Below are 16,334 nucleotides of genomic sequence, written 5' to 3'. Positions count from 1 at the left end.
TATCATTCAGTGGTTGTATGCTTGAATGAATGGACTCATCGATCAACGTGTGTGGCTCAATGCACATACGCGGCGTAGATGTATACATTCAGCAGCTGGATACTAGAATCCGCATGGGTATGCCTCGGAGAATAAGCTTGTTCTTGATTCTGGGCCTGAGCAGAGTGTGATCGAGTCACTCCATCGGTTGAGTCGCAGGTACATATTAGTGAGTATTCAATCCTCTGTCAGTAATGACTACTGATGCACTTAAATTGATACCGACGCTAACGCAACCAATGAATGACTGAGGTAAGGACTGTACAAGCAACAGACAATAATCACGAAAAGGGAGGGTGTTGGATTCCTGCACACCCCGAAATTCGGTGGTTGTCCGCGCATGTCTACTGCTGCGGAGTGAGATTAGTTTGACTTCCGACAAACCTGGCAGCTCAACGTAGATCAACATCTAATTCACGGGCGACCACCTTGAGGTAGTACACAAATAATCTCAATTATTTGACTACCTGCGTCTGTAATATTCAATATGTCTGCTTTATTATGGTATCAAATAACTGTCGTTCCTATTTAGTCACAACGCAGAGGCTGCTACAACGCCAGTGAAATTGCTACGGTGCAGTTGCAAGAGGGAGAAGTTTATCCACAAATTAAAAAACAGGCAAAATTGAACTGCAGCAGTGGAACTTTCATGGATTCCAAAACTATCATTGGCAAACGGCTACCACAGTCCTATTGTTTTTTTCATTGTCAATGTAATTTAAACGGACGCTTTTGCATTTTCCACGTGCATTTTACATGCGTCATGCACAATAATTGAAGAATCCACTCACCGTACAGCGGATTAGGTCAAGAGTGTCACAAGCCACTCTCATTCATTGGACCGTGAATGAAAAAAATTGACTGGGGTGACTGCAGCAAATGCGTGATGGCTCTCTGCCATCCTCTTCTCAACAGTCATCACCTGTCGTGGTTATCGCAGTGCAAACGCAGCAGCTAGCAAGCGCGTTGCAACAGCTCCCTTGCGACGGATGGACATGGCAAATATAACTAAGGCTTTAGCACAAAAGAAATCTATTCAGAATTTCGCACTCGTGCGCCAAGGTATGTAATAAATATTGGTGACGACGGGACCCATCCTTAATATTCCTGTTCACATTCCCATTAATGCCCATACGATAGTGGATTCAAGCTGCCGCAATTGGCAGTATCGCTTTCTATACTTTTCTTTTTTGTCTTTTAATATTTTCTTTTTACTTCTTTTTTAGTGCGGTGAATGCACTAACAGACGTTGCCGATAATTCTGGGGCGCTGGAGCTGTAGATGTTGCACTGTACTGTTAAAGATAACGGTGTGGATGTTAATTTTTGCCGTGTAGTTGAGGTAATGCCTCCTAAGATAACAACGCACATTCGGGCAATTGGTCAAAAAATCAAGAATTTGCGTTGTATTGGACGCTGTGAATTTAGAACCAAGTAAGCGATTAGAACCAAACAGACATAGAGTGAGTGGGTCTTAAGTGGGTAGTCGAACAAGTGATATATTCAAACATGAATTGTCTACAAGAGAAACTTCATTTTAGAATTATGGATGCAGAAACACCACCAATACCGCCACCATCATCACCATCGTCAGAGTCAATAGCAAGACCAACTCCATTATAATCATCATCGAGGGCAACGAGATGGAAAGAGTGGACTGAAAGCCAGAAGACCAGACGTCTCGCCATGCAGTAAAAACCAATGAACAATGTGCATTGGAAGTGGGACAACCTCCTAGACCCCAGTGATGACTTGGTAATAGAGCACGGAATTTTTTATTTGGTAAATGCTTTACTTCTATTAAAGTGGTTGCAAGAGCAGGAACACCTTCATGAGGTAAATGCCAAGATGGTGATGGCAGATGGAATCAGGAAGGGAAATTTGACAGTCTCCACACACACTTGATGTGGACTTAAAGCGAATGAATTTACTGACAGTTGAGAATAGGAGAAAAAATTGCAGTCTTTGCCTACTCCGTCAGAGCAAATGAAGGAAGTAGCACTACCAACTTGCTTCTCAGAAAGCGTGTGAGTAGCATTGGCGCTTCTGCCACTGACTAGCCACTTCGTATAAATCATTCGTAGCTGTCCGATATTCACTCCATCCTCCCACGACATCAGTGAAACGGCGGTGGACACATATGTGTCATGACACTATTTGAGCTTATACCTTGAGCCCGTGCAAGAATGACCTTTGTTGCCTTGGACTAACATCTCTGATAGCCCATGATGGCTGAAGAGCTGAAGCAACGATCGCGACCCTCTGCGTCCGCTGGTTAACCAACAGAGATTTCGAGGAACTATCCGATGCTTCAAACGTGCTTCATTTTCTACGTGTTGCATATTTATATTTATTGGCGTTACAGAACAGCAATCGTTACGATTCTAAAGCCCTAGTTGGGCATGGCAAAGTAGATCGGTGACAGCAGTGCCGCAGTTGGCCAGGCTATTGCTTCATTACTCTAGTGGGATAGAAGAATTTGCCACACGAACGCGATTACGTGTAGAGGTGAGCTAAAATTCTGAGTAGTCTCTAGTACCTTCAGATGGGGCTGAGCTAGACCGACACGTTCTAGAATGCTGGACAATCAGTCAGGGTGATTGACACGTCAAATGGATAGAAGCAGAAGTATGCATTGGGTTGCAGGCATTCTCTGCTCAGACAGCTCACATAACAACTTTTTAACCCACGGCGTGACGCTTTATGTCGGCTTTCTTAACCGTTCGCCCACTGACCTCCATGTTTTCACAGTAGTCTTTAATACGCTACGCCTTCTTCTACCTACTTCGTTTGCCATCCAAGCCCATGCCATGTCAGATTTTTGGGTGTACTCCTGACTTAGGTTCTGCAAATGCACCTAATTAGCTTCTTTTATCCAGTGGTGCTTACAACGTACTCCTCGAACGGAGCGTAGAAACAGAACCATTTACTAGGTTTCCAGTCTTCTTTGAAAAACGTTCCCAATGCGGCCATGCACGGCCAAAAGTATGATTCTAAGAATGCTCTGTACGATGCTCTTAAGACTAATATATCCACGCCCATGTGGCAGCCGATGACGCACGAGTTCAAGTTGGTCATTGGAAATGTACATCTAATGGCCCATGTGTTTTCACAGTAGTCGGCATTATCCACCGTCTTCTTTTGACACCTTACTTTAGCTTTTGATTTCAGACTTGGTCCATGATTTAGACACTGACTTAAGCTCAACATTTTCACCCATATAGCATGAAGTAGAATCGCTAGATGGGCATTTTAGCAGTGCATGTGTAATGTTTTGTTGTTGATTGTCAGCGTACCTATCAAACACAGCATTTGGTACCTCTAATTGCCTTGAGTGCCATCTTACTTCGTGTTGGGATTCACGTAGAGGGGAAAAGCCCATTTGTCTAAATCCGCGTGTGTGTGGTACTAATGATATTTATATTATTTAATTTTGCAGTTCTTTTTTGTCGCCTTCACTCATCGGGTGCTTAAAATTAGTGCTGCTAGAATGGGGCCCAACAGTGAAAACCTTTGAGAAAGTAAAGGTCCAATGTGGTTTGACTTTAGTCGATGGTGTATGAAAAGGAATCAGCTCGTGCACACTTCGTGCATCGTGACAAATTAACGAGAGAAATACTTTTGGAATCGCTGGTAGTGGCAGTCGAAGTTAATGAGGGGTGGTGAATCAAATAGCCCGACTTGTCTTCTGGTTATTTAACTTTACGGATAGTTTCAGGCTCCGTGATCCGCCTACTACGGTTATGCCATTAAGTACCACAATGGCCAACCGTGGTATTTTGTCGTAGTCCCACTTTGTATTGGTTACAAGTCTATTGCCATAGCATCGTGTCAAATGTATACCTATGAACTGCCATCTTGTAATGCCAACGATGTGTATGCAGCTATATATATATATGTGTGTGCAATATTAACAAAATAAAAAAGTGTTTGGAATATATCTACTGTCCCAATAACAGACACCGAGGCGGTAGAATGCTAATTCGACTCCTCAGCTATCTCACTCTGCCAAAGATGTTGGTCAGAGGCAGCACAACACAATTCATTTTGTGCTTACTTCGTAACATTTGGTGCCGAAATGCCATTACACTTGTTTGCTCTCCATCGATTCACTCTCATTCCAGCTCACAAGCACAGACGTTTAATCTATTACTACTGAGGGTACGTGGGGATGGGGCAATCGTCAATAGCTCATCAACGTGTCTACTTGCATTTGGGACTATTCTGAGCAATTTGTACAAAATGGTCTGTCAGCGGCAGAAGTGCCACTGCTACTCACTCTTTCCACAAAGCAAGTTAGTGGTGCTAACCCCTTCATTTGCTCTGATGCACTACACCAAAACTAACGTTGTTGACACTTGCCTTACCATCAAAATGGTATTCCCATCTACACCTTCTACGCATGCATTATTGGCCCTAGACCATCGCATTATCCCGCCACGGTTATGCAGTCCATGTAACTACCATCATGCATTGCTGAAACTACTACTCACAGCAAAGAAGTAACGTGTGAATGACATCACGTCATGCTGCACATGGGGCTAGTAAAGCAAAACAAACATGTTGAGCATCATGAAAGGATTTCCACAACTAGAATTCATTTTGCTGTCACGCATTTAACTCCTAAATTAGCAGAAATGTAGACTCATTCTCATCCTAACTATATTTTATGGCTCCTGTCAATTTGTTTATACCCAGGCCACTAGCAGTGGCAAGGGAAGACATACCAATAGACTGTACCTCTCTCAATGCCACCTATCCATCCGAAATTTAAATCACTGCAGTATGACAGGCCAGGCTTTCGACTCTGGCATTTATGCTTCATTTTTCCCTCCATTAGCCTACATTCCAGTCAATTTCTTCCTTGCCACTCAAAGTTGATTGCATAAAAGACGAATGAATGAGGCTGCTCTATTTGCTGTTTCTGATATCATGGGAGCCACATCTAAGCAATGTCCTCACCTTGATATTCTTTGGAATTGCTTTTTGCCAAAAGCAAAATTGGCCAGGTAGCACTTCAACTCAGAATAGCAATTAAGGGTGTTAAAGTAGTGCCCCAAAGCATCGTATCACCTCCACTAAATTCTGATCACTTTGTCCCATGTAGAGAAACTAAATGCAAAATATTTATATAAAAAGTGGAGATGGTAATCAACAACAAAATTACTAGGCTTTTATTAAAGGAAACTAATAGCAAAGAAAGAGCAGGAGAACTCAAGAGAAGTGCACATTAGACAAGTGGAAGTCAAGTTACAGCTTCATTGCTCACGCCTGGAGATGAGTTATTTGCAATTAAAGCGTTCTAATACTCACTCCAGTCCTAACATTTTTCACTCGCCATATACTTTCACAACGTGCACACAGTCTTATTAAAGCCAGAACAAAACTTTTCTTGCCGAAATCACAAAAGTTGTACGGTGGAGGAGATCTCAATATTTTATAAGTGTTCCAAGTCTACATATCTGGGGAGATAGTAATGGCAGAACTGAAATACCATTGCATTTCACCAATGCGTGTCTACCTGCTCGATGTCGTTGCCATGAAATAGTGGGATACTGACTACCTCTTCACAGCGATGGGCTTCCATTGCTGAATGGCATCCTAGGCCCTAATGAGGTGCACGAAAACGGGCAAAATTTGGCTTCACAATTGCCGTTGTAAGGGAGGATACAATGATCTTTGGCATCTTAGGCACCCACTTTGCTAGTCATTTCAAATTACATGAGCGACTCTTACACTCGACGAAAATTCTTACCTCCTAATAATCGTTTCTTCCTTTAAAATCCACACAAAAGCTTGTAGCAACTGAATGAGTTAATTAGGGAGTGATGTGCTAAGAACCGAAACGAATGGTGCAGTGATACATTAGGCTCCTGTCTGCATCAAGTGAGTGAGTGAGTGAGTGAGGGGAGTTGCATGATTTCGACAAGTATTTACTGCCCAGATGCCAGTGTTTAACAGAAGGCAAACAAAAGACTGCAAAAGATACCAGCTTATTCTCCACCACTTTAACAAATGATATAAAGTGCGTTGCTTCTAAGTCATTTGCTTCCAGAAAAATTCTTAGCGGAAGTCTTTTGCATATCAGTGTTCGTCAAACGAACGACCAAATCGTTCGCTCTGCCTAACTGTTGATCCCTACATCGCCCAGACTACCGCACGCCTCTTAGACACAGGGCACTCTCTCTGTCGAAGATCGTGTATGTTACTTTGCCTAAGTGTCTGGTGGCCACAGATTCGTTGGCACTGAGAGCTCTCCAAGAGTCACAGAGCAGAGGACCACTCGTGTGAAAAAGTGCTAGACGCCTTAACTGAAAGGACCTGGTGGCCTGGAATCATCCTGGTCGGATGTGATGTTAGCCGCACTTGAGTTACACGCAGCAGCTTCAAAAAGCCGCAACTAAGCCATACACTGCTCTGCTATTTATTTGAATTCCTCTCCTGCATTCATCTTACCTCCAACGCGCAACTACAACCCATTTAGTCGCTCCATGACTTAAGAAGTTGATTACTTGGCTTTACTCAATCAAAGGTTCAGCAAAACCTTTCCGTCTCTGTTCGTGCACCCAACCACCCGGATTCTTCGATGCAGTTTGACTGCATAGGTTCCCGCAGCGGAATTGTGACACTAAATACACTACAGTATGATGAAGGCTGCTTCTCTCCGAGTTCTATCAAGGACTATCCTGTGAATCAGAATTGACTAGAATACTTAAAATAAGCCTAGATATGCACATTTGTTACGCCACCGTCAAAATTCCCCAAGTCACTTCCACTTGATCACAACACTTACTGGGAAACGGATGTAGCTGGCAAGGACATCGCAAATCCTCCTTTATGCAGATATAGAAGTTAGGTGGTCCACATGTATTAACAGAGATCATAATGGGGATGGCTTGCTGTGGATAGAAGGGAAAGTGCAGCTGCCACAATTAGGGGATCTGCATCCAACCTTGTAGACACAACCACGAGAAGACCTGCCCAGATTCCTGCAATTGCCACGTCATGGGTGTCCAATTCAAATTCAGCAATCGTCGAGTCAATATGCTCTGTCTCGACTGTTGTATTTGCCACAAGTGGTGGGTCTAATTAGGCTTACGTTATCATCACACCAGCTACATCTCTCTCCACGCTTGCCATCACCTCGTCAGTTGGTTCTGCTTCTATTCCCGTAATCATCACCAGCACATCTGCTCCGACTGTTTCTACTCTGCAGCTCTGTTCACTTCCATAGTGGTAGTCTTTGAATAATGTTTATTGTGGTTGTATTATGAAGTGGTGCTAAAGTAAAAGTGAAGGTATCGATGTAGTCAGTGTTTGCAAAAGAGATGGCAGAAGTAATTGTTTCCGTTAGTTACGGAAAATAGAGACGGTATCAGAAAAAGCCAATTGCTCAATATGCAAGCAACAATAGCGGATATGTTTAGAGTTAGTTAACAACTGCAGAATCAATGTCGATAAACGTTTTCATTTGCTGAGTATGGTCATAGAGACTGATTGAATTGGGAAGGTGTGTTGGCTGATTTCATCGCTGCAATGGGGATACCGAAACTGAATGCCTCTGCTGTTTCTTGAAATAGCTTGTCCATAAATGATGTACCAATCGACAGGCACAGAAGAAAGTTAAGAACAATCAAGTGCAGCATTTGGTAAATGAGCCCAGGTGGGCATTTCGCAAACTTGTGTCTCTTTATTGAGCGCTCTCCCTATATTGGCAAAAGTTATACCTTGTGGCAATATACTGCAGTTTCGAGCCCCTTGTGCGCAATCACAGTCGGCATACCACCCTAACAGTCCTCTTATACGTCAGATTGATTTGCCCAAATCTCCTCAGAGGAGTGAAGCTATTTAAGGTATAATGGAATTTAGGTGAAATGACAAAATTTGCAATAGTCATTCAGGAGTTACTCATTGTGGCTAGGAAATTGGTAGATAAGTATGGACGTGAATAAAAAAAGCAGGTAAAGTGGTTAGCAATTTAAAGAGACTTACGAGGAATTTCATCCAAAGACCAATGCCATGGAAGTTAACATGGCTGGATTCAAAGCGAACATCCTTGTCGCGGCAATTACAAGTGTCTGCGTGGATCTGCTCGTCGTTGAAATTACAGAGGTCGATGCAGATCCCCTAGTCGTGACAGTTGCACCTTCACCTTCTATCCAAAACAAGACATTGCCTTTATGATCTCTGGTAATGCATTTACACCACCTAACTGCTAAGTGTGCATTATGGAGCATTTGCGACATCCTTACCGACTACACCTGTTTCATTATGATCAGTCGATTTTGTGGAGGTGATGGGGTGGTGAAGTAGTGCCTAAAGGGCGCGGTTCTATGCTTATTTCATAGTATTCCAGTCAATTTCGATTCATAGCAGTGTTGGATAAAATAAGTAGAGGGAGGACTAAACTCCTTCCTACTGTGGTGCAGCCGGTGTCGCGTGTTCACTGGAGAATATCAAATACTCAAATTGGATCGGAGAATTCGGGTGATTGCGTGCAGTCACAGAGGTAGAAACACTTTGTCCTGCCTCCAATTGGGTGATGGCATTGAAGAGAATTGGGGAGGGAAGGGAACATTCCTGTCACCAGTCATATTTAATGCATCGGTTGAGCTGGCTAGTAACGCAACCGTAAGATTCAGCCAGCCGATCCCTTACCTAGGCACAGTTTGTGGACCAATGCTATCCACAGTCACATTTCGGAGAACACCCGACCCTCTCAGCACAAAAATGAGTATACATATATCATTATTGCTGGAGTTGTGATAAAATCTTTTATGTCGCCAAGTGAATGAGGATTGATGCGTAAATGTCTAGCACGAAGGTGAATGGACGAGAAGCAGCCACAGCTTGCATAAAGGCAGACCAGCTATAGTGGGAAGGTAAACAGACCTGGATTTATCTCTTTCAATTCCTCTGCTTCTGTCTAACTGCATAGGCAGCATTGTTAGTGATATTTGCACTCTCCAGCAGTCGACCTGGCCACTAAATGCCAGGTTGTTTGTGCGTCTATATCTGCTGTCTTTATCATGATTTCGAAACCATTGAAACTCCATCTGCGCCATCAGAATTGTGTATTGACAAGACTATTTCGCATAAATCATCATATCAAGTTGACTCCAATATTATGCAGTGTGATTAGACACGAGAGAAAGCAGTTAAGCCACCGCTCCCAATTTCCAGCTAAGTAAATCCTAGGAAGCATTTTGCTCTTCCTGCCAAATTCACCTATTAAACAAAAACATTTATTTACCTAAGTGGTTATACACATGTGCTGACAAGAGTAGAGCATTAGGAAGCAGGTAACTTATCGAGTGCCACTGCCAATTCTCCACGAATAATGGACGATGCCAACAAGAGGAGGCAGAGTTGGAGAGATATCTCGGGTACAGAAGCAAGTTATATTTACGATCAACGTACGTTGTACTTATACAAATGTTGTGGACTCATGATAGCCTATGAAGTGGTCTGTTCTTGACCTACAATGCAAATTGCGCATTCATGCATGCTCTGAATGCACCTAATATCAGGTGATGCGGCAACTTTTGAGGGAACAATAGTAGAGACCTCTGCAATTACATAACGGTGACCTTCTTCAATATTAGGGATGCTTTTGTGGTGTTATTCGCAGTGCATTCTAGTAGCGATGCTCATGCTCAGTCAGTGCCTCCTCTTTAGGTGGTGGCTGTGGTAGCCGTAATTGAAGTGTGCTAATTGCCCCCTAAGACATACTTCCGTCTAGAGGTAGGAGCGGGACCTAAAAGCACTCTCCGTTTATTCATACCATCCACTTTAGGAACAATAAGCGCACACCAGTACCTTAGAACATTGATCCATCTGCCGTGAAGCCTTTACCCATCCACCGTCTTGTTGGCAGTTCGATCGGATCGAGACCAGCTTATATTACTTGCTATACTTGGCAGCATAGGATATGATATGTCCATTTTTTTCAAGATGCCCAGAAACTAGTTTTTATATCATGCTACCTTGTTTCTCGAAAGTCATTAAAACCTAAAGCAGACTTGTGTGCACGACCACAGGGAACAACTGGCTGTGAGCCGTGGTTTGCATGCCTCTTATTGGCAGACACTGCTTGTAAATGTTCTCTTGAATATCTAGTGTAATCCAAACACACTTTACCTGAATTTGCTATGAATTGAATTGCTAATCATCATATCATTCAGTGGTTGTATGCTTGAATGAATGGACTCATCGATCAACGTGTGTGGCTCAATGCACATACGCGGCGTAGATGTATACATTCAGCAGCTGGATACTAGAATCCGCATGGGTATGCCTCGGAGAATAAGCTTGTTCTTGATTCTGGGCCTGAGCAGAGTGTGATCGAGTCACTCCATCGGTTGAGTCGCAGGTACATATTAGTGAGTATTCAATCCTCTGTCAGTAATGACTACTGATGCACTTAAATTGATACCGACGCTAACGCAACCAATGAATGACTGAGGTAAGGACTGTACAAGCAACAGACAATAATCACGAAAAGGGAGGGTGTTGGATTCCTGCACACCCCGAAATTCGGTGGTTGTCCGCGCATGTCTACTGCTGCGGAGTGAGATTAGTTTGACTTCCGACAAACCTGGCAGCTCAACGTAGATCAACATCTAATTCACGGGCGACCACCTTGAGGTAGTACACAAATAATCTCAATTATTTGACTACCTGCGTCTGTAATATTCAATATGTCTGCTTTATTATGGTATCAAATAACTGTCGTTCCTATTTAGTCACAACGCAGAGGCTGCTACAACGCCAGTGAAATTGCTACGGTGCAGTTGCAAGAGGGAGAAGTTTATCCACAAATTAAAAAACAGGCAAAATTGAACTGCAGCAGTGGAACTTTCATGGATTCCAAAACTATCATTGGCAAACGGCTACCACAGTCCTATTGTTTTTTTCATTGTCAATGTAATTTAAACGGACGCTTTTGCATTTTCCACGTGCATTTTACATGCGTCATGCACAATAATTGAAGAATCCACTCACCGTACAGCGGATTAGGTCAAGAGTGTCACAAGCCACTCTCATTCATTGGACCGTGAATGAAAAAAATTGACTGGGGTGACTGCAGCAAATGCGTGATGGCTCTCTGCCATCCTCTTCTCAACAGTCATCACCTGTCGTGGTTATCGCAGTGCAAACGCAGCAGCTAGCAAGCGCGTTGCAACAGCTCCCTTGCGACGGATGGACATGGCAAATATAACTAAGGCTTTAGCACAAAAGAAATCTATTCAGAATTTCGCACTCGTGCGCCAAGGTATGTAATAAATATTGGTGACGACGGGACCCATCCTTAATATTCCTGTTCACATTCCCATTAATGCCCATACGATAGTGGATTCAAGCTGCCGCAATTGGCAGTATCGCTTTCTATACTTTTCTTTTTTGTCTTTTAATATTTTCTTTTTACTTCTTTTTTAGTGCGGTGAATGCACTAACAGACGTTGCCGATAATTCTGGGGCGCTGGAGCTGTAGATGTTGCACTGTACTGTTAAAGATAACGGTGTGGATGTTAATTTTTGCCGTGTAGTTGAGGTAATGCCTCCTAAGATAACAACGCACATTCGGGCAATTGGTCAAAAAATCAAGAATTTGCGTTGTATTGGACGCTGTGAATTTAGAACCAAGTAAGCGATTAGAACCAAACAGACATAGAGTGAGTGGGTCTTAAGTGGGTAGTCGAACAAGTGATATATTCAAACATGAATTGTCTACAAGAGAAACTTCATTTTAGAATTATGGATGCAGAAACACCACCAATACCGCCACCATCATCACCATCGTCAGAGTCAATAGCAAGACCAACTCCATTATAATCATCATCGAGGGCAACGAGATGGAAAGAGTGGACTGAAAGCCAGAAGACCAGACGTCTCGCCATGCAGTAAAAACCAATGAACAATGTGCATTGGAAGTGGGACAACCTCCTAGACCCCAGTGATGACTTGGTAATAGAGCACGGAATTTTTTATTTGGTAAATGCTTTACTTCTATTAAAGTGGTTGCAAGAGCAGGAACACCTTCATGAGGTAAATGCCAAGATGGTGATGGCAGATGGAATCAGGAAGGGAAATTTGACAGTCTCCACACACACTTGATGTGGACTTAAAGCGAATGAATTTACTGACAGTTGAGAAAATACGAAATCGCCTCCCAACGCATAAATGCAGACTGCGTAACTTAGGAATTCCACATCACACTACTAAGGTTTTTGAGGCTAATTTTACTCTCCCTTTAGGAATCAACGCCAATGTCATTTAACGCGTGGGCATTGATCTTAATCGAAACTCCTATCAGGAAGGATTCTTATTCAAATAAAATTAGTCGAAAACAAGTACTATGATTGACGACAGTGCCGAGCAAAGCCTCACTCATTTGGTTCATCTGCACTCATCTGACCAGAAAACTTAGTAGCGCTAGTATTTCAGTGATTTATGGATATACTTTCATAGTGCTCTACTAACCCCAAGTGCAGCATGGCGTGATGTCGTTCAGACGTTACTTCTTGGCTGTGAGTAGTAATTTCAGCAGTGCATGATGGTAGCTACATGGACTGCATAACCTGAGGCCAAAGTAATGTGATGGACTAGGGCCAACAATTCAAGCATGGAAAGTAGTGATGCAAATGCCATTTTGATAATAAGGTAAGTGTCAACAACTTCAGTGCTGTGTAGTACAGGAGACAAAAGGAGGAGTTAGTGCTAATAGCTTGATTCAGAGAGAGAGAGAGAGTGAGTGGTAGTGCCGCTTCTGCCACCAACTGGCCATTTTGTACAAGTTCTTCGGAATAGTCTGATATGTGAGTAGACACCTTGATAAGATATTGACGATTGCCCCATTCGCCCACATGCCCTCAGCAGTAAGTGATTGAATGTGTTGACATGCCTGTGGGCTTGTCGGTTGGAATGAGGGTGAAATGGTGGCGAGTAAATAAGTGCAACGGCATTTTGGCACCAAGCGTCATGATTTGTGTTTTACTTTCTCTGACGAACATCTTTGGTAGAAGTCAAGCATTTCGGCGCCTGTTGATGGCACAGTAGACATTTTCCAAACATTGCCGATGCTATGTAGTGATTTATTTTGAGAATATTATACACATGTGTATATTTGTATATGTAAAGCTGCGTACATGTGGACATTCGGCAAAATGAAGCTGCAACGAATCCACTTGTTTACATTAACCTACTAGCATTATTTGACCGACAATTTCCGCTGGCATTCTGCTGACGAGGTTCACAACTCGGATCTGTGGTAGCTTTCCGTCGACTCCTTCCGGTCCGTCCCGACACAGGATGGACTAAGAAAACCTGCAGCTGTAATTCGTTAAATGCATCTCCGATTCCTTAATTACAGTGTCATTCTGCCTTGCAACATCTGAAGGCAATAGTGGTCAGGAGATAGAAGCTCGGCTTGGTCCCAGTCTCAAACCTAAGCTCGAAATGAGAGGCATATTACCCCAAAGCCTGATCTACTCATTGTCTAACTTATCAGGTCTGATGGCCGATGGGATCCACATTATTTACGCAGAGAGGTACAGCAGGTTACGAATGATAGGGGACTAGAGATGGTGCGATTCACATAATTTGTGGTGTAAATTACTTCGCATATTGAAAGCAACATTCGCAAACACAATTGCTTGCCGCATAAGAAGTATGTGAAACACGATTCAGTGCATTGTTGCCCAGGAGTATACATTAATTTGACAGGATATGCAGAAAGGATGGCCATGTGCAGTTGCACTGATCATGCTGTGTGGAGTTCTTGTAATGTTGCCTGTGCATCACACTGTATAAGCGTGCAGTGATGAGAGGTGGAGCGTGTCATAACTCGTGTCACCAAGTGTTACACGCACTGCTGTCTGGTCGTGCTTCGATGGACCACTTGACTAGACGACTAGTGGGCAAATGCTTCATAGCAGGTGGATCAACGCATGCAAGTGGTGGAGTGATGGATAGTGGGGCTGGTTGAGTGTTCTGTCTGGTGTAGATTGGAGCCTATCCGCGGGCATTTGCAAGAGTGCCTACTGCCTACTCTCTGGAGTTCACACCCACCCACGCCTCACAGGGACTATCCCGCTACCAGTGTGGCCAGCTCAGGGGGTCAAACGACTCAATAATACGTGTAATCGCAGTGTGCACGAATGCACAGTGTGGTTCGAAGGTCAAGACGAGTCCATTTCATAGGCTGTCATGCATTCACAGCGTTCATACAAGCACACCATGGGCAGCTTGCGAAGGCAACTCACTTCTTCCTCAAAGATGTCTCTCCAACTCCACCTTCTCCTGCTGGCATCTTCCGTCATGTATGGCCAGTTTGCCCTAACAGGCAGTAAGATACCTGCCTTTAAATGCTAAACTCTTGTCAGTAAATGAGGGCATTTGGATGATTGGTACATCTGACAAGGGATGCAAATGTTTATTGGCATGTGCTTAGTCAGAAATTGGTAGGTGTGATTTAACTTCTCTCTCTCGCTTCTCGTCACACCACATCACATCGCACCAACTTGTCACGGCTGATTAAGCTCATGCTCCGCCTCCATATTTGACGTGATGCTCCCCTCCCTTCGCCTCCGACGAGCTGTCTTGTAGGGTGCATTTCATCTCACGCCTACACTGTAGTAAGTAGTTTCTCGCATCAATGAGTTTGCATTCCAATATGTCTATTTCATTGCCACTTGAATGGAATTGAGCAAGTTATGTAGAAGGACTCTGAAAGCATTGACGCGTGCTTGTTTCATATGCGTGCAAAATAGAGCTGCAGTGAGTGTGTCAACTGAGAGCAACTGGAAAGCCTCCTTATTTGCACCGAAACGCAGACTATATTGCGTCCACTTTATCGTCCTCTACTCAACCCAGCAACACGATGTTCTCTTCTCCCTGTTGGCCACAACTCAACACTTAGCTATATCGATGAAAGAAACACACGTCATTTTCACATTTGTCTCAACACCTTATACATTCATGCTGCTATAGGTGTTTGAAGAACCAACGTTTGCGGTAACTTACTTCGAGGGTCGTAATATGGTTGTATCCATAGGCGATGTTGAGAGAGCCGAAGTGAAATTGTCCAAACTCGAGGTCGTAATGAAGAAGGACCTCTCCATATTACAAAATCCCTGGCAATCACTGGCCATCCTTACTGCTATATTCTAAAATTACTATTCAGACGTGCCAAAGGTGCCAACAATAATTGCAGGCAAGGTGGTGGGATACACTTCGCCTAATAATATCGTGCCGTTGGAAATCCAATAAAATTTAAGCCAATGGATCCAGGTATGTCACCCTTCTCATTGCTCCTGCTTTATTTTTATGCAAAGGTGGTGAAATTTTCGTTCATTCAACCCTGATGCTTGACACCTCCACATCCATCCTCCTTCATGCATTTAGGAATAGATGGGAATTCACCCATCTCCTAATAATAATGACACATATGCGCATTCTGTGTGTGCTGAGTAGGTGTTAGTGCTCCCCAAAATGTGGAACTGACTGCCATCGACTCGCATACGGCGAAGATGACATCGGATCCGTCAACTCAATTCTACGCTCGCATCACTGGCTACACCATCATTGGAGTCTCGATGGATGGTGGATGCCGAGAATCGCAAGCGAGCACGAACAACCATGTATCCTCACCAATCTACAACCGGGTCAAAACATTTCTGCCACTGTTCGTGCATGGAGTCACCCAGATCCTTCCATTCGATTTGAATACGTCGGTTCCTCAGGTAACATCGCGAGAGCAATGCTTCCTCTGCCGGAGGTAGATTAGCTTATTCTACCTGTCTCTCGGAAACAAACGAGCTGGATGCAAACGAATGGTTCTTCTTTCATCAGCGAATATTGGCGCATAGCAGGTGAGTAGTCTGGTCAGATGAAGGCATTGATTGGGATGTTCAAGGGGAACGTTAAAACCACTACTAAATAAAACAGACTAACCGGGTGCATTTGTGGGGCCTAAGTCAGGAGCAAATCCAACAATCTGACATGACATGGGCTTGAGTGATAAGCAAAGAGAAGTAATTAAGAGAAGGCTTGGCGCAATGAAGATTACTGTGAAAGCATAGAGGTCAGTGGGTGAACAGTTGGGAAATCCGATGTGAAGTGTCGCACCATGGGTTGAAATGAAGTTGCGGATACACTAGTAATGAGAGCTGTCCGCTCAGGGAACGTCTGCAACCCAATGCATACTTCTGCTTCTATCCATTTGACGTGTCAATCATCGTGGCTAATTGGCTGGCATTCTAGAGCGTGGCGGTGTGTCTCAGTCTCATCTGAGGG

General features: G+C 43.6%; 2 protein-coding genes across 2 annotated transcripts in view; one reads left to right on the top strand and one right to left on the bottom strand. All coding sequences in view use genetic code 11, as the record gives it.

Moving 5' to 3' along the window:
- Window positions 1-1,570: 1,570 nt before the first annotated feature.
- EGR_08739 (hypothetical protein) lies at window positions 1,571-2,155 on the bottom strand (the record flags this gene model as incomplete). The annotated part of the gene is made up of 2 exons (XM_024497988.1): window positions 1,571-1,695; window positions 2,044-2,155. 2 exons carry the CDS (start codon window positions 2,153-2,155, stop codon window positions 1,571-1,573), a joined length of 237 nt encoding a protein of 78 aa, XP_024347621.1.
- A 10,508-nt stretch (window positions 2,156-12,663) lies between these two features.
- Window positions 12,664-16,334, top strand: part of EGR_08738 (hypothetical protein) — a gene marked incomplete at both ends in the record, with an annotated part of 9,577 nt that continues 5,906 nt past the window's right edge. Inside the window, 2 exons of the mRNA XM_024497987.1 lie at window positions 12,664-12,701; window positions 15,330-15,508. Of these exons, the coding sequence (XP_024347620.1) occupies window positions 12,664-12,701; window positions 15,330-15,508 (217 nt within the window). The remainder of the gene's footprint in view (window positions 12,702-15,329; window positions 15,509-16,334) is intronic.

Source organism: Echinococcus granulosus (assembly GCF_000524195.1).
Source record: "Echinococcus granulosus chromosome Unknown EG_S00117, whole genome shotgun sequence".
Classification (NCBI taxonomy): domain Eukaryota; kingdom Metazoa; phylum Platyhelminthes; class Cestoda; order Cyclophyllidea; family Taeniidae; genus Echinococcus; species Echinococcus granulosus.
The sequence above is the reverse complement of the archived record's forward strand: the minus strand, read 5'-3'. Positions and strand labels throughout refer to the sequence as shown.